The 19,299-nt window shown below is 39.6% G+C and overlaps 1 protein-coding gene across 1 annotated transcript in view; it reads right to left on the reverse strand.

Moving 5' to 3' along the window:
- Positions 1-19,299, reverse strand: part of galnt16 (UDP-N-acetyl-alpha-D-galactosamine:polypeptide N-acetylgalactosaminyltransferase 16) — a 50,821-nt gene that overhangs the window by 11,019 nt on the left and 20,503 nt on the right. Inside the window, exons 5-10 of the mRNA XM_037746868.1 lie at positions 15,830-15,895; positions 9,378-9,499; positions 3,888-3,975; positions 3,466-3,550; positions 1,673-1,776; positions 255-381 (exon numbers count right to left, since the gene is read on the reverse strand). Coding sequence (XP_037602796.1) covers positions 255-381; positions 1,673-1,776; positions 3,466-3,550; positions 3,888-3,975; positions 9,378-9,499; positions 15,830-15,895 — 592 coding nt within the window. The remainder of the gene's footprint in view (positions 1-254; positions 382-1,672; positions 1,777-3,465; positions 3,551-3,887; positions 3,976-9,377; positions 9,500-15,829; positions 15,896-19,299) is intronic.

The following is a 19,299-nucleotide window of genomic DNA, read 5'->3' on the forward strand; positions in this document are numbered from 1 at the left end:
GAGTTGGAAATATCTGCTTCAGTTCATCCAGAGAAAGCTGGATCTCTGTCAGTATCCTGGACACTAAAAAAATGTGTGAAAAGTGTGAAGTTTGAAGTTCTTAACTTTACTCTGAACTCTGCTGAATCATGTGACACTTAAGATTTTAATGCTGAGTAAAAGATTAACCGTCTTGGCAGTTGGTCAGTTTTGTTGTGTAATAACGCTGTACAGCAGACAGGACGTCAGGTGTCTTAACAGATCAACCCACTCACTTAATGTAGGTGAGGGCATTGCCTTCTGGGAAGTCGTACGGGTGTCGTTTCCTGAACACGTGACCCACGCGGCTGCAGGGAAGAATCTCCAGGCTTCCTCCGCACATCCACACCCGGAAAGAAAGCTCTGCAGGAGGACAGACACAGAGGACGAGGTCAGGGATGTAGACAGGTAGTCTGACTGTAAGTCTGTCTGATCCGCATCAACCCAATATCAACATGGCCATGTTCACCTGCTGCATCTTTGATGCGGCAGATGCTCTAAGCTGTAAATCAGCAGTATGAAAGCTGTTGTAGTGGATAATTTAATGCTCTGCTGCCTCGCAAATTCCAAGGACACAATTGGCATTTCTGGAAGCGGTCTGCTGGGCCTCTGCAGCCTCCAGAAGCATCTGCCGCGGTCAAGAGCCAAAACAACTAAATAAATGAAATGAAGACATTAAAATGTCCAGTTTCATGACTTGAATTTGAATTAACAAATAAACATGTCTGTCAATAACAAGAAGCATTATTTTTTTCATTCATTTTTGTTCTAAACTAATGATATTCATCCAAGTTTAAGTCTGCAGTATTAAGTCTGTCATTGATATTGCATATATACTGTACATATCAAGAAATATTCTTATTTAATTATTATTTATACTATTCTACTTCTCAGCATTTTGTATTTACTTATTTGGTTATATGTCATATATTGCATGTCTTAATACAAATATTTCTACATATTTCTTATATTCTCATTTCTAATTTCAATTTGTATTATTTACTTATATTTCTCTAAATATATTGTGTTATATATTGTAGCATTATGTACATAATTTACATATTACAAACTCCTTTATTTCTTACATTTCTTTATGTTTATATAAGAGCAACTGTAACACCCCAATTTCCCCCCCCCCCGTGGATCAATAAAGTATTTCTGATTCTGAGGTTAGTGAACACAGGATTCTCTATTTATTTACAGAGAATAGAAAAATCATTGTTCTTCTAATTACTGTAAGTAAACTGATGGGTTGCAATCAAGTAAAATACATTATCCCTCATTGATTTCCCTAGTGAAATCACTGATCTATGCGATGTTTAAGTTTAGAGACAGCTACATATACAGTAGGAATTTGGTTTAATATTCCAATATGTATAATCTCCTGTCAACCTACTTCTCCTCTTCTGGCCACCTCTTGGAAAACGTAAACATCTTTTATAAAATAAACATTTAAGCAAATCAAATAGAGTGGAATAATTACTATTAACACAATTAGGAGTATTTGCAGAGTTTTCCAGAAGGGTAAAAGAGTAACGCTTGGCTTTGTGTCCTTATTTAAAGACAGACTCTGTGTAGGATTCCTGCGGAGGATGATTAATAAAAAGTCATTCTTCTGATCCAAGTTAAAGTTAAAAATCATCAGTGAGCTCACCAAAGTTCTCCCCTCCCCAGATGTCCATGTGGGTGTCATACTGGCCCAGGTGGTTGAACCAGCTCTTGTCCATGACGAAGATCCCACCAGCGATGACGGGAGTCCTGCAGAGCAGAGAGGAGACGAGTCATTAACCCACTCTCTTATTCAGAGTCACACTGTTAGTGCAGCCACAGGGGGTTCTGATGTTTTTATAAGCCTGATGATGATTTCTAATTCTGCAGAGAAGATTATAATGTAACATAAATATGACAAACATTGGAGCTACAATGGTTTCCATGGGAAAACAACAAATCACAGTAGGTAACTGAGCTTGAATTAATTTGCCACCAGAGTTAGATGTATGATAAGATGTGCAAGAGTTCAACTCCACAGGCTGCCAGAGATCCAGGCTTCTGTTCTGTTGTGTTTATTTATAGGCGCCGATTGGTAGAGAGTTAGTGCACTCGAGGCGAAATACTTTCTGAGTCTTCATCTTAAAAAATTCAAATCTCCAGCAGTGATGTAGAAAAGGAAGAACAGATAAGAACAGAGTAAAGGAGAATAGAGACGCTTTGATGCTGCACCAGTGTTTACTGATACATGCTGCAAATATGGGTACTGATCTCAATATCATTCAGAAGGTTTTATTTTCCATCTTATGTCATGCATATTATAAAATACATTGTATTCTATTTAATCTTTCATATTTTTATTTGTATCTTATTCTATGAAGTGTTTTATTTTCCATCTAATTTCCCCTGTTTTTATGTTCATTTTATGTCTTTTAATTTATTGTGCTGCAGTTCTTGTATGAAAGGTGCTATAAAAATAAAGTTTATTATTATTATTACTATGTGTTGAGTGTTTTGTGGTAATTTAATTGACCATTTGTTTGGGCAAAAAATAAAGGCCTTAAAGGGGAACAATGGCCATTTTTAAAACATTTATATTCTTCTGGAGGCTATATAACATGATGGACGGCACTTGCATAAACTATAACTACTGGAAAACGAAAGAAGTCAGAAAGGTATGACACAGTTTCCCTGTCTTATGAGTGTTTATGTTAAAATAAAATAGATTCAGAAGGTAACAGCGTGTTTATTTATATTGCAAATGGTGCTGAAATTCTATACTCCATTCAAATCGCCACTGACAGGTAGTTGCTGATTATCGTGATGACGCTGTCACCTTGTGGTTTCCCAGCGCGTCCTTGCAATATGCGTGTACATGAGTAAGTTGCAGTATTTTTTCCATCATGTGATATAGCCTCCAGTATAATATCAATGTTTTTGAAATGGCCGTTGTTCCCTTTTAAGGAGGTTTTGTAGAGGTTTTTGCAAATCTGGTTTTATGACCTTAATATTTCAGTTTAATCACTTTAACACTCCACAAACTGGGAACCAGGTGATATTTTAAAGTAGAAAAACATACAAACATAGTGCACAAAGAGCAGGAAGAACACTGGGTTACAGTAATAAGGGCCCAGCAGCTGATTTTTCCTGACATGGTCAAATCTATTTAATCTGTAAACAACAGATGACACAAATGTTCCTACATGACTGAAGATGAGAAAAGGCAGAATAGGTTTTTATATTGTCATATTGTTATATTGTTAAGTAATCCTATAACTAACTTAAGTGTGAGCATCATTTGATCTTTTTGTAGTCTAGGATCTCTGAGATGAAGAACTTTTGTATTTTAGCGTATGTCACATCAGTATGTTTATGTCTGGAATCAACACTATGGCACCGTGGATCCCTACACAACCAAAGGAAGAGGAAGAGGAATGATGACGAGCATTGTGGACACACCTGATTGCCTGTGTCGGGTCGCTCCTCGCCATTTTTTGCTCGATGGGAATCTGCTCCCATTTGAAGTGGAGACTCCAGTCAAATCCTGCAGAGAACGAGAGACAAAGAGAGACAAAGAGAGACAAAGAGAGACAAAACATCAGATCCAGTTACAACCACTTTGTCTGGACATCTCTTCTAAAGAGGACGAGAGATAAGGGTATATTGCAGATTTCTTAAATGGGCATGCTGTTGAAAGAAAACTTCATATCTTCTCAAACTGAACTTCCAGACCCACGTTAATCCATTTAGGAATTTCTATCATGAGTTTTGAATTATTCTGGCAGGGATCATGATGTCATATAACGAGGGGTTTTTCCCTGACTGCAGCTGTGTGTTATCAGCCACAGTTACTGTACATGATTTGTGTGTTGTGTGCTGACCTCCTCTCAAGTCCGCAGAGGCAGCCAGATAGGCGAAGTTATCCAGGCTGATGACGTCTATGATGGGGCTGACCACCCGCGTATGGTCCTGCATGGGAGGAGAAGGACACACAAACACATCATCATTAGAACATGACTGAACATTTCATATTTGAACTTAACTGCTCTGCAACGATAGGAGTCACAACAGGTCAGTATGTTTATGTATATTTTATATATTAAAGGTGATGTGGTGATATGACAAATCTCACTTTCAGGTACATTTTGGACAGATAAAAAATGTGTGATTAATTGCAATTAATCACGGACAATCATGCGATTAATCGTGATTAAATATTTTAATTGATTGACAGCCCTAATACATACACATTCTGACCTACAAATTAAAAAAAAAGTTGCCACAGACTGTCTAAAGCTTGTGCAACTGAAACTTGTTTTAATCAGATAAGAATCTTCCTCCGGATCAAGTGAAAGTTCAGCAAAGTAATTACGTTTTTCTCTGGGTGCGTCAAGAAAATAAATCAATATATATCACCGTAATGAACATTAAATGTCAGATCGTGCCCTGGGGGGTTAACGAATTAGTCTCCCACTGGAATATGTGACTAAAAACAGAGTTATTGATTGATTAACTGCCTGTTCTGATAAGGAGAGATGATGGTAACAGCCTACCTCCCTCTTTCTAGTGAACTGGAACAGAACAATGTGCAAATACATGTAAGCTCAAAGGGGACTTTAACCCTTCCCTTTTTTTGAGTTGTGTGGTGTTTATAAGTTTGTGCTGTATTTTGTGTTATATTGTGGAAAATTTGAATAAAAACTGAAGAGTAAAAAACAGTAATTTACTGCTTGTATTGCGCAGAACATGAGCATCTCTGACCTCTTCCCACAGTTCATAAACTCTGAACTTTAAACTACATCCTGCTGGAGAAGTAACACGAACCTTAAAGTAAACAGCAGAGAACTGTTGACTGCTGCTAGCATGTGTGCATCTGTCTATGAATGTGTGTCTGTGCCAACACTGCTGTTTGCCCATGAGGCATCTGAATGTGTTTGTGTAGCTTAGCATCGGGACAATCCAACTGGCTGTTTCCAATTAGAGCCGTCCCTCTCTTTTGCTCCGAGGGGTGAACCCGTCGTGAACTTTGTGTTCATTGCACCAAAGAGTGCGGCAGGCGGGCGGGCGGATGGACGGGCGGGGGAGGGAGAGAGAGAGCGGGTGTGAAATGCCACTCTGCCAGAGAGCAATTTGGAAAGTGATGCTCTCAACAGCTTTAAGCAATAGACATTTATGAGGCTTTTAATGAGCCTCTGTGATTTGATAATGCATGAAGAGGCTGCACTTCCAAAATGGATGTCAGCGATGATCTCTCAATATCTCGACCCTCTTACACGTTCTCTCGTTCTGTGTCTGAATTTATTACTGAGTCACAGTGCTGTCATTGTGTCTCTCACATCAGGCTGCTTTTAATGCAGCTGATGAAGGAATTCAAGCTTATTCTTCTACTGTATGACAATTCGGAAAAAAGTGAAATGATTTACGTGATGAAGTGAAACTGGAAACGTTTTTTTGTACAGTTTCTAAATATCATTCAACATGTGGAGATCACTATTCCTTTGCTTCATCGCCCAGTAATGTCACATCAGTCTCTGAATAGGAGACAAACAGAGGATGCACTGTCCAGCCTGGGTTAAAAGGCCAGACGTTTCTGCCTTGAATCATGTCCTCTACTATACATGCTGGTGTGGAGATATTTTGTTATTTGTGGTACTTTTTACTTCACAGAAACACGGCAGAAGTATTCTCTTTGGATAAAGTTTAATCTGGTCAAACAATACGATAAATTGAAAAATGTAAAAGATTGGTATTGCAAGTGAATTTTGAGGTATTTGTACTATGCTTAGGTATTTTGATTTTCAACTTCACTTAATTTCAGTTGTGTTAAATTAGCTACTTTAAATATTAAGATTGCACTGTATTTATGAAGTATAAGGAGAGCTCATAAATATGATTGTTTGCTTTAAATACAACTATGAAACTGTATATAAAGTAGTTGAATATAGCTCAACCAGACACAACATTACAATACTGCTTATAACTTAATGCATCAGTAGGAAGTAGGGTTTGAAATTAGCACCAGCCACCAGCCAAATGCTGGGAAAATATGCAAGTGGCTGCTAGATTTGCTTCACTCAACAGCCAAAAAAGACAACGGTAATCTATTAAGTGGCTGCTAGATTTTGGATCCACCAGCTACTGTACAGTTGGACAAAAAAGTTAATTTCCAACCCTGATCAGTAATAACGATTTAATAATGTAATGTAACAGTAACACGGGCCCATTCTGCCACCATGATGAGTGCTTTTACTTTTGATATTTTAAGTTTATTTAATAATAGCACTTGAGTACTAGTGCTAAAAGGACTTGAGTAACATTTAATGCAGAGTATTATAGTTTTTTGATGTGGTACTTATCCATAGTCAGTGTATTACCTGCAGTAGATGACGGTCGGCACGCCCCCAGTTTGGAGAAGCAGAGAGGAGTTACCGCACGGGAGCAAAGCAATGTACTGCTGTGAACGGAGGCCGGCAGCAAAATGTATTTTAGCCACCTAAAAAAACAATATCTGTTGAATATCTGTTGTACGCTATATTTTGAATATTTTCACTGCATTTTCTTGCCATCAGACAGCTCTTTCCGACGGGGAAATTAACTGAAAGTTAAAGTTATCTATGCTTTTCTCCAAAGCAGTATAGATAAGTTCAGTTCAGTTCTCTATCGGAAAATCTTCTAACTGTAGCGTACACTTAAACTGATATTGATTTTACTTTAGGCATCTAAAATACGTTTTTCTGCTGCCCCCGTCCACAGCAGTACATTGCTTTGGGGGCATGCCGACCGTCATCTACTGAAGGTAATACACTGACTATGGATAAGTACCTCATAAAACCCCACTTCAAAAACACTCAAACTATCCCTTTAAGTAATGATCTGAATACTTCTTCCACTACTGGCTATAAGCCTGTCCGACTACAGTTAAGAAAACCAGCCAACCGAAAAAATGTAGTAATATTTATGTCCTCTTCTTTTGCCTCTTTCATTGGATTTCATGCTAACGACGGTCTAAAAAACATTTTGGCACCAGATTTCACTTAATCAGTGAGACGGTTTCTGCTTCATTTCTGAGAAATGCCTCTTGGCTAAAATGTTAATTGTCTCTGGTCTATTAGACGAATGGTTCCCAACCTGGCGTCGGGTCCCAAGATAAACATGAGGGGGCTGGAGGATTGCACGCTGATTAACAGGAGGAAGAAAACATATTTCTGCTACACAAAGTTTATGTTTTCAGACTTTCTTCTAATCTTTGCATTTTTGTGTGAATTACTGGATACATTTACTTCTTCTGGACACTAAAATAATTGAAATAAAACAAAAGAACAGATAAATTATTAGCTACTTGTTAAGTGTAAAGCTGCTGTAGGTCATCCAGCACATTACACTTATTCTCCATGGTCTAAAAAAGGTATTATATGTCAGCCCAACCTGGAGGGAGTGCGTATGATACGCTATAGTACCTTTCACTGAACTTTAATCTCTAATCCCCCAACATCTGTGAGTGGAGAGCTCATTATAGGTACTTAAATACTAATTAAATTCAAGTGGTTTCATTCGCTGCTCCAAATTAACAAATGAAAAGTGTCATTGTGTTGCATTAATAAACAAAGACGGTGATCCTTCATCAGTATTCCTGCTCTCAGAGGCCTTTATGAACCCAGAGGACTTGTGAATCCAGGACCGGGTGCAGCCGGGGCCGAGGTAGCTGGTGAATTATCACTGAGCCCGGCGCTCTCATGAATGCCAGACTGAAAGATTGTAATGCAAACTGGATGAGTCACAGCTGCCCAGAGCCAGAGGATGAGTGTAGGGAAACACAAACAACATGAGCACACACTCCCAACGTGTAGAGTAATCTGAATAAAACATTGGGGGGTTTTGTACAGTAGAGAGAGACGGCTGAATATAGGAGTTTTGTTGCGTGCAGAGTTTTTGAATGAGTTTGGGTTCTTGTCTGGTGTACTTTTAGAACAAACGGCAGACTTATCCCTCAGCAGAGTACTTTTAAAGGAATAATTTAATATTTTGGGAGATATACTGTTTTTCTTGCTGAGAGATTGTTGAGAAGATGGTTACCACTCTCATGTCTGTACGGTGAATATGAAGCGAGACTGGAAACTGGGGTAACAGCTAGCCTGGCTCTGTCCTACCAGCTCCTCCAAAGCTTGCTTTTGTAATAGAGTCTTATGAATAAATAGTATAGTGAATCGAGGCAGCTCACACAGATGCAGCGCTTCCTTTAAACCAAAGGAGTGGATGCAAAAACTGAGAAGCAGCTCTGTCAGAGTGTCAGACTTTAGTGGGAGCGCACATGAGGGGAGAAGTGATTACTGAGAGAAATGTGAAATGAAACAGCTCCTGCTGCAGAGTCAGTGGGAATGTTTGCCTGCGATGGGGATGGGGGATGGCAGAGGATTTGGGGGAGCAGCTGTGCTGGTTAGAGCCCGGTCGCAGGTTCGTAATGTCAGGGGAGGGAAGAGACAGCCAGCAAACAGCCTATTACTCATGAGAAGGTTTCCACAGCGACATCTCTCTTTATCAAAATACCAGTGTCTCGGTGAGTGTGCACGCTCTTCTCTGCAGACGCTTACGTGTCTCTAAATCGTGTATTGACATGCTGTGTGCGCCTTGCTTGTGTGACTTTGTTAACAGAGAAGCCGACAAAAACAATGAGAGCTCGCAGCCAAAATGCCATAGGAGGTTCACATGAAAATACCAGTGAGAAAGAAAATCCCTTCCCGATAATGAAAAGTGGCTGGTTTTGCTTTTCATCCTGGTCACATTTTTTTTGAATTGCGAAAGATTCATGCGTGAATGTGATGGTGGTGTCCCCGTGGGCTGCATAATTGAATTTGTAGGATGCGGTGAAAGGGAGGAGAAACTTCCCATCGCATAAAAAAAAAAAAAGACTGTTGTTTTTGATTAGAAATGAATCCAGCATGCAGCCTGAAGCAGGAAAAGATGCTGTCACCATGCACAACACAAACCACCGCAGTGAAACACAAAGCAGACCGACTGAGCTAATGTAGTAAAACAAACCAGGGTCAAGTGGGAAGCGGGTTGGTTGGGAAAAAGGCTCCGTAATGTTTCCAGCAGTGGCAAAGTGGAGCTTGATTTCGGGTATAGTATGACTTCAATGTTAGCTGAACAAATTGAATGTTTATTTAACAACATGCCGTGCCAACGTATTACACCACAGCCAATAAAAATTACCATGAAAAGCGGAGAAATCCCCTGAAGCGTTACATCACAGGCACAAAAAAAACCCAAATGTTCCACCTCTGAAATGTGTGTGTGTGTGTGTGAGCTGCACGTATTAAGTGTCTAATTGGAGAGTGTGAATGACGGCAGACTGCGAGCCTGTGGGTCTGTACCTCCTTCACTCTCTGGATCATGGGCTGCAGCCAATCGGCGTTGACCTCGCAGTGGCTGTCCAAGAAGGTCAAGATGGAGGCCGAAGCCGTGTTGGCTCCTCGCACACGTGATCGGATCAGACCTGAGGGAGAGCACACGGAGGAAATGACATTGAAGAAACCGGTCAAATATCAACAATTTGATAACATTAGATTCTGCTTCACTGCAAGTTGGGAACATCTTTGATGCCTAATGCTACAAAGAGACTGCTGAAACTAAAGCACATTTATGAGTCACTATTAAAGGTGCACTCCAATTTACTTGTCACAATGACAACTCCTCTACGCCTCCGTCTTTTGTAGCTTGTAATGTAGGATGTGTTTTTTAGTATTTTACCTATATTGGGAACTAAAAATCTGGATATTTCGACCTCAGCTGCATCAATTTTTGACCATTCTTTTTAGAAACTGTCCTTTGCAAGTGCCCCAACTTTATGGAAGAGGGATTTAAATCAAGTCCTTCGCATTTGATTGGACCACTAAAAAGAGGTCGGGCTCCACACACACTTCCCTTGTCGCTAAAAGTTGCAGATCTATTGATGGATGGATGTCATGATATTATTGGTTGGTACTAAACACACTTAATATTTTGTTTTACAGGAAGAAAAGACAATTGGATTTTGATATAAAAATAAAAAGAAATAGATTTTTAGTCTTTTTTTTTTGCATATATTGTTAAATAGGTGCACAACATGAGCGTGGATGTGATCTCGGGGCGCTTTCACAATCTATATTCTGTTTGGTTCGTCCCAATCAGATTGAAATTGATACTTTTGGTTTGTTTTCTATTTAGGAAGGTTCAGTTTCACAGTGCACAAATTAAAACAAACCAAATAAAAAAAAAAATTTCCTAAGGTTGTGTAGGAAAGAACGAATTTATCTTTTTCCTCTCGAGAGCTGCCACTTCTATGAAGGGAATCGCAAACGTTGATTTATTGCTGTCGAAGTGTTTTCACTTTGACTCGGCTACTGTGCACATGAATCCCTGCTCCTCCAGTTTATCAGGAACGACTTTATAAACGTCACTATTTCTGTTGACTTTAGTTATCATATTCTGTATGTTCTCTTCGGTGCCCAGATGTCAAGCAAACATCAGACTTCTGCTGAAGTCCAGGTCAGTCCTCTCCCACTCACGTTAACCTGTCATTTACCCGTGTCGTACGATCACTGCGTTCACAACCGCCAAAACAAACCGCACCAGAGTTTGATTAAAACCGACTAAATGTTGGCTTGAGAAAGCGCCCTAAAGGGGTTAAAAGGCACTTTTCATAGACAGTTACCAAGTGTTGATTAATGCACCGCTCTATCTGACTCTCCTTCTCTACTTCTACTACAGTCAATTTAATGTTTTCTTTATTTTCCAACAACGCCTTGCAAAAGCTACAAGTGAACAGGTGTGCTTCAGGTATGGATTACATGTAGAGGTGGAGAGGATGATTACAAAAGTAAAGTTTTTTCCCAGATGTCTGCATTGCATCCTCGTCTACTGAGGCACCACTGTTGACAGAAAAAAATGTGTCTTCTACAATGGATTTGTCCTTGTTTTATTAATGGACATCAATTCAAAACAGAAAGCTGTTGATCTTTGATTACAAGTGCTGATGAAAGTGATATTGTTAAATGGATGAAAGGCTTTTCTGCAGTCAAACTCCACTTGAACTGCTTTCAAAATGTTTTCACAGGTCACATTGTCTCTGTTTGATCAGTTTTCAGTGCGCAAGAGTTCGTGAAATATACAACCAAACAGCTCAGTGCAGAGATGCAAGGTACGGTTTTAATAAGAGTCAAGTTTCCTTTTAAGTTCTGAACTATTTGAAGACCTTTGCTCATTAAATACTTGTTTTTTTCTTTAGGATCGTCTGTGTTTCAGGGATATTTACATCTGACTGTTAGGTGGAAAAGCTTCTACGGGTCAAAAAGCCTTTTGAAATGGAGCCCGTTAATTGGATTAGTCTGAAGTAGATGCCACAACGTGTCTCGCTTTTTGCCCTACCAACCACTTTAAATTGCTTGTGAGAAAAAAAAAAGTGTTAATTTGGAGTCGACAGTTAAATCTATTTTAAAAAGTTAGGAACAGAATTGCTACAGGCTGCGGAGGAATAGCAAATAAAGGTGTCTTTCTTCATCAAAACAATCACTGTAATTTGCATTTAACACAGACGAATGTGGAGGAGGTTAATTGTCTTTTTTATCTGCAGCATCTTCAGCTAATTAAACAGATGCATCTCATCATCTCAAGAGTTTTGTTCCAAATTCAAAGATCATTAAAATAACAGAAACTTGTGAAACTGTTTGTGAAGATAATTGTGTTGTTTTTTTATCTGTGTTAAACCTTGATGAGGAGGTCATGTTTCTCAGATTAATTAAGATTCTTCTTGTTTTTCTCCATTTGAACAGCGCACGGCATCATCAGGTGTGCTACATAGAAATATGAGTCATACGGAAGGAGTGATTATTTTCTACATCTTTTTTAATCAAATTCCTCGGAGGTACACTTTGTAACGAGGCAGTTCTGACTTAAACAGCCTTAAGGTGCTTTCACACCCAACCTGTTTGGTTCGGTTAAAACCCGATTAGTATGGTAGATTTGGGCTGGTGTGAAATCTGTCAAATGAACCCTGGTGCGGACCAAACAACCGAGACCACTTTAAAAGTGGGTTTCGGTCCACTTCCAAGTGCACTCTGGTGCGGTTTGTTTGTGGTATGAAAGCAAACAAACCAACCACAGGATTTTATGACAGCAGATATGTGATTTGAGCCTCATTTCAAAAGCTAAACTACTAATGAATCCATCTGCTAATCCTGAAATCTGTTCAGGAAGCGATCTTATAATTGATCTGTATGAGGCCATGTATACAAGTCAACACTTATGCACGTCAGCGCGGATATTTTCCCTGAGTAAGAGGTCAAAAGCTGTTAAAACTGCTGTGCTTGTATCCGACTCCTTGTTCTTTGTCAGTTCATTAAGTCCATTAAAAAGTGTGTGACAGTAATAAGCCCCTAATCATAGCCTACTGTACAAGACGTCCGTGCACTCCCCGTCGTTCGCACCAGTCACCTGGAAGCGCGCAAAGGTGCTTTTGTACAGTCCTGTCTCTACCTCTTTATTCAGTCATTATTAATGACATGCAGTCAATTTGCAGTCTAATAATACTAATAATGCTTATAATCAGTTTAAAGAACATAAATATACACATCAAAAGCATAAAAATGCTGCATAAACATCTGTCAGTCACCACCAAAATCTGTTTGATTTCCCCACGTGGGCGATGATGCAAAAAAATAAATATAAAAAAATAAAACGTGTGATTAATTTGCGATGAATCGCGATTAAATATTTGAATCAATTGAAAGCCCTAATAATTTTTTCCCCCTGGTCCAAATAAAGTTTGTTATTATTCTTATTATTCTTATTATTCTTATTATTCTTATTATTCTTATTATTATTATTATTATTATTATCATCATCATTGGTCCCAACTAAAGGTGTAGCACCCTTAAACCATGAGTTCATGCAGTATAAAGCTGAACAGAATAAACAGTATACTGTTTATAAAAACACAAAAAGGCTTGATAAATAACACACTAGCAACACACAAAGCACAAAGCATTACAGAAAAATGAACAGCATCCTACTAAAACATACTGTAGTGCCAAAGTGCCTTTTTTATAAACCTTCATTTCAAGGATGAGGCATGTTACTTTCAATATGTTTGTTATTGTCAGTAAATCCCATTAAGGACCAAAACCAACACTGTGTGAGTCAGTAAGTCTCTTAATACTTTCTCACTTCCCTGCCCTGCATGTGGCTCTCAGCTCCGAGCAAATCTTTAAAAACAGGTCAAGAAAACATAGTTTTATTTTTAGAAAAGGCTCAGTCATTTCCCAACACAACTGGGATCTGCAGTTTTCAACAAATGTGACTCAACCTGGAGAAAACTGTGCCGTTGTTAGAGACTATTTTCAGTCACAGATTTGGGTCGCTATAGCGACTATTTACAGCTGGAGACGTCCGATCAAGGCATTTTTTTAACTGATCGGTATTGGCTATATTGAGCCTGATCCAATACTTCGTTTTACATCAGCTGTCACAGTGCAGCCACCGTCATCTCTCCGACATCCGTCTCTCCTCCACTCCGCTGAGCTCCGAGCCGGAGCTGAACCCCACCGTGGCAAAACACCACACACCATAAATGACAGAAAAATTCAGTTTGGGATTGTTTATTTATTTCATTTGCCTAATTTATGTGCACTTATGTGTCATTTCGGCTCAGTGTGAGTGTCTCTTGTGTTTTGCTGTCATCTATGATGCATGGTGTTTCACCGCAGACAGGCAGCGGTGGAAAGTCGACGACAGCCACACTCACCACGCCACTGCAAGTGCAATAAAACCACCGCAAGCAAAAAGCCAATAAGAGTAATTTAATAATGTAAACCGCGCAAAAGATTTACAGACGACATATATATTTTTGTTTTATTTGCACTCTATATATTTGCTCTATTTCCTCTATAATACAATACTTTAAGAATAACTTTAAAACTCAAGAATATAAATTGTTTACGAGAGTTGCTGTTTCTTAGAGGAGTTTACGGATGCTGCATGTCAGATATTTATTGGCACTTTATTCCACAAAAGTCTGCCTCCTCATGCTTGTTTGTTGTAACTGTGGGTGCATTTAAAGCTCCAGTGCTTGATGACCTCAGGCAGCAGTTTGACGCATTAAAGGAGTCAATGATGCCTGAAGGTGTGAAACCATTAAGAGCTGCAGAAAGTGGGAATCAAATCTTAAAATCAGTTCTAAAAGTCTCAAGGACTTTTGTCTTTTACCTGTGTTGAACATCTTTGTATTTCTGGGGTCATCCAATTAAAAAAACGAGTGATTATTGTACATTTTCACCTAATAAAAGCTAACATAAAGATTAAGAATATTCTGACATGGATTTGGAGACCGTCTTAAAGAAAACTTGAGCTCACTCCGGCTCGTGAACCTCGGATGCCAGTCGGGAACCGCTGGCCTATATTCAATATGCTTATGTTTTGTCAGCATGTGGTTGGTAAGCCCAAACAAAGTCTTCAGTCTGCAGCGAGAGCAGCAACACAGGCAGAAACCTGAGCAAGAGGGATTACTGTTAAGACATCCGACAAATCAGCAACACCGGTTCTCCTGGCTTTTAGTTTGGCTGAACTTTCTTGTTTTGTAAATCGAGGATTTAATCTAATTCAGGGATTCATTTAATTCAAATCAGAAACACATGGGTGGTGAAACAATGCTTTCATGTTTTTCTATAGTTTTTTTCTACATTTTGTGTTTTTTAATATGGGGATGAACTGGAGAAAACTTTGTAGAGCTGTTACCCAAATGTCAGGTTTATGCCGTACACAGGAAGTGACAGGTGCACAGAGGGACTTTGGTTCTTCAGTGTTGATTATGGCTCTGATATATTGGCTATACAGTCTGGCTAAGTTATGTTTTTGTTACCTGTAGTGCCAAAATGATTAGACAATTGATTGACTGACAGAAAAATAAACAAAAATCTATTTTGATAACAGATTAGGAATTTATCAAGCAAGAATGCCAAATATTCTCTGGTTACAGCTTCTTTTCATCCATTTATTTCATTGTAAATTGAATATTTGGGGGTTTCGTTCAGACAGAATGGGCTCTTAGAACTTGTGATGGCTTTTTTTCACTATTCTTTCACATTTTATTCACTAAACAATTAATTGATAAATTGAAAAAACGAAGAATCGACCGTAATTCATCATGGAAATGATTGTTAGTTGCCACAGTTTTCTTTGGTAACTGCACTGGAACTGTATTACTTTGTCTATTTTTATTTTATGTCATGTTATTTTACTTTATTACACGGCTTTGTTGAATACTCAATTCTGATTGGTCGATCACAGCATTCTACGGTCTGTTATTTCTTTATAGCAGACCGTTGCTATGTATAACAGACTGTTGCTATGGGCGCAGTTTCAATGTTGGACTCTGGCGAACCATTATATACCACAAATTATTGATTTCTTAAGTAAACAGCCTAGTAATAAGCGGGATAATGTATATTGAGCCGGTCATTGTTGTGAAATAAACCCACACAGGGCGATTCATTATTTAATTAATGATTCAATATTTAATTTTCCTCCTCGTAATGTTTTTTAAATGTAGCTCTACTGCATTTCTTGGTCTTATTTAAAGCGGTTTGAGTTGCCTCTGTTTTTAAAAGGTTCTGTATTAATAAACTTGCTTTTTTGCCCTTTTATTTTTCTTAATTTAAGATACTATAATATGGACTGCTTAAAAACATACCACATAGAGCACCTTTAAGCCCAGTCTCTTTTCCATTAAGCCAATTTGCCTCCCCCCCACCCAACCAGCACCCATCCCTCCCCCCGGTCCCTCCACACTCACCCTCTCTCCTGCCGTTCCTCAGGCAGCGCACTTTGGGGATCTGAGACAGCAGCTGGCAGTCCTCAGCTGGAGGAGGAGAGGAGAGCAGAGGAGATGATGGGATGTTATGGTGGAAGCAGAACACACACTGAGAAACACATACCTCCTCATCGCCTCGTCTCACACTCTGTCACTCACGAATACACCACACTGTAGCGCACTTAAACACGCATAAACACTGTCACACAAGCAGATAGTTACACAGATACACACCCTCTCAGTAAAAGCCACTCACGCCACAGAATAGCATGACCTCAACACATCCCATTCAAACACAGCATCCATCAGTGATCCATCGCAGTGCTGCGAATAATCAGGAACACATAAACTCAAAAAGCAGCTCAGGGTGACTCAAACAAAAGAGCTTCATTTCACTGGATAATTAAATTCAAAACCCTTTTTCCATAAACAAATCCAGCGAGCAGCTCATTCCCATCATCCACTCCCTGTTTCTACATGAGCAATCTCTGGCGCAGACCTTTTGTTGACGCGTACGGATGGACATCATTACAAACAACACACAAACACGGGTACACACATCCTTGAGAGGATTAGCGTTAGCGGCAGAGAGTGAGTGTGACCTTGCTGAGGGATTGTGGGTAGATCAAGCAGAGACCCCCACCTCCCCCCAGCAGTGATACAGCCGTATGCTGACAGAAACAAGCATGACACGTTGTAATCCTCTTTGATCAAATTTGCTGTGTGTACAAACTTGTTTGTTTGCATTTAAGCTGTCGTATCACAGGGGACGTGTGTGTGTGTGTGTGTGTGTGAGCAGGAGTATATTAGTTGTTTAGTGGCGCTCATAAGGAGGGGACAGCTGGTGTGTGTGTGTGTGTGTGTGTGTGTAGTGAAGAGGAGGGGGGCTTTAAGCTCTCAGGGATGAAGAGCAGAAAGTCATAAATCACACCCACTGAGCAGATGTTGTATACTTGTAGCCAGATTGTGTGTGAGTGTGCTTGCATACATTATACAGTTAGATGCATTCATACTCGATTCTGATTGGTCAATCACAACATTCTCCGGTCTGTTATTTCTTTATAGCAGACTGTTGCTATGTATAACAGACTGTTGCTATGTATAGCAGACTGTTGCTATGTATAACAGCCTGTTGCTATGTATAACAGGCCGTTGCTATGGGCGCAGTTCTGATGTCAGACTCCGGAGGACCATTTTTGTGTCAAATTATTGAGTTCTTAAGTAAGTAGCCGTGTAATAAGCAGGATAATGTACAGCTAGCGGGTCATTGTTGTGAAATAAACCCGTTCAGGGCGATGCGGTGGTCTGGGTGGCCTGTCAGGGTTTATGTCACAACAATGACCCGCTAGCTGTACATTATCCTGCTTATTACACGGCTACTTTGATATTTTTTTTATTCACTAGCCACAGTGACAGGTGGACAAAAAAGTTTAGTTCCAACACTGTTTACATTACCCCTTACTTTTAATATGAAATATGTTCACACATAATTTAAAACGCCAGACTCCATACAAAAATTTACAAATTTAAGTTTTTTGTCAATGGGAGCTCCCGTCCCCTAACCTGACCCTGTCAGATGGTTTGTTACACAGAACCATCTGAGAAGCCGTCATGGGAAACTGTTTGGGAAAGGGCAGGCACTTTCAAAAAAAGACTTGGCAGGTGATTGGATGAACCATCTGTCAATTACTCAACTCTTGCAGAAGCCAGTTGGACTCGGGAGAAGAACGAAAACATCTTTTCCGTCGAGAAAAGCCTTCAGGGCCGTTCTTTGCTCTTCTGTCAATGAGGAAATACTCTCCAGTTCTGATATAACTGATGCAACTGCAGCAGCTACGATAACCTCTTCAGGAGTTGCCATTGTTGTTTAGAACAAACAGTTGCCTCTACGTGTCGCGTCACACACACACGCCTAACCCACGCCCGTAGCTGCCAGTAGCTCCGTGCTCTGGCTTGCTGGACACAAATGCATTACTTGAAACCTGACAAGATGGATTTTCGTGTGAGATGTGATCCCCCTTGACATTGCGAGAATCCACCTGCCGTGCAAGGTAACTTGTCCCCCCCAATAGTGCACGATGGAAATAAAAGAGCTTCTCCTAGCTGATGAAAAAAATGTCTATATCAACAGTTCAGCAACAAACAAATAAAGTACAACAAATATGAAACAAAAATATGTGAATTTGGCAAATTGAATTATAGCATTATTGATCTTAAGTTTGAGGTGTTGAGTGGTGTAATTTGTGCCTCCTCGTGCATGATTTCCTGTCAGTACAACACTGTAAAGGCCATTTGATTTCTCGTAACTGCCAAAATAGTGCACGTTAACACCAGCACGTAGTGTTAACCGTGGTGTATTCTCGTCTCACCGCTATTGGAGTCACATGCTGTCGTCTGGACACACAGTAAAGATCACGGTGTCCATGATTAAGGCGAGCCTTAATAGGATTACACTGAAGCAGGACGATCCTTCCCCCTGCCTGCTGACCGCTGACTGACATCCTCCTCCTCCTCCTCCTCCTCCTCCAGACGTCTGCCTGCTGGGTCACATCTACTGCCCAGCTCACACTCTCACTGCCTCCGCTGACTTAAATATATGTCTAGTCATTCTATTTTGTCTTGCTAGTTATTTGTCTGAATACACGAATAATCTTTAAAAGAGGACAACAGAAAACAAATACATACAAAAAGTATTGTATCAGGATGCTTTTTGTAATTTGGGTGAACCGACCCTTTTATTTTTTCAACACTAAGATGCACTGGATGTTCTTTTTCAGCCTGAGTGGCTGTAATTGTTACTCCCACAAAATTAGATTTGACAAGCTGCTACATAGACGCTGAACGTTGGAAACACATTTCAGACCTCTGTACATTCACGCTACCAAGGTAACAGAAACAAGGACACTTGTGTTAAAGTGTTTTCTGCTCTGACAGGACTGAATAGAGCCTGTGAAATCAATGATTTACTGTAGGAATAAGCCATATTAAAAACCAGAATCTAGTAACATCCTTCTGAGAATCCATTTTCATTTAAACATAAAAACCTTCTCCAGCATAGCATGTTTTATCTCTCAAAAGATTTCAGCTATTTTGCCTTCATCAGGGTGGCATCAGAGGTTGTTTCTGTATCTTTATATATACAATTCATCGACTAGTCATGTTTTTCTTAAAGGGCAAGTCCATTATCTTTGTTTTTTTATCATTCTGTAGCTTCCCAGTGGTGTTCCTTATGTATTCAAATCTGAACATTCAAATTTTGGTCGAGGTATGTAGGTTTTAGCATCAAAATGCTATTTACCCAAGTCCTTCTAAAAACTTTTTCCCACGTGACCTGACGTAGGTTTCTTCATGATGACGCTTCTACATTATACAGTATATATACATCCTTAATGTCAGTCTATTAACGTTACATACAGTTACTAAGATGGCGGTCGGCGTGCTCCCAGTTTGGA

The sequence above is a fragment of the Sebastes umbrosus genome, chromosome 16, assembly GCF_015220745.1.
Source record: "Sebastes umbrosus isolate fSebUmb1 chromosome 16, fSebUmb1.pri, whole genome shotgun sequence".
Classification (NCBI taxonomy): Eukaryota; Metazoa; Chordata; class Actinopteri; order Perciformes; family Sebastidae; genus Sebastes; species Sebastes umbrosus.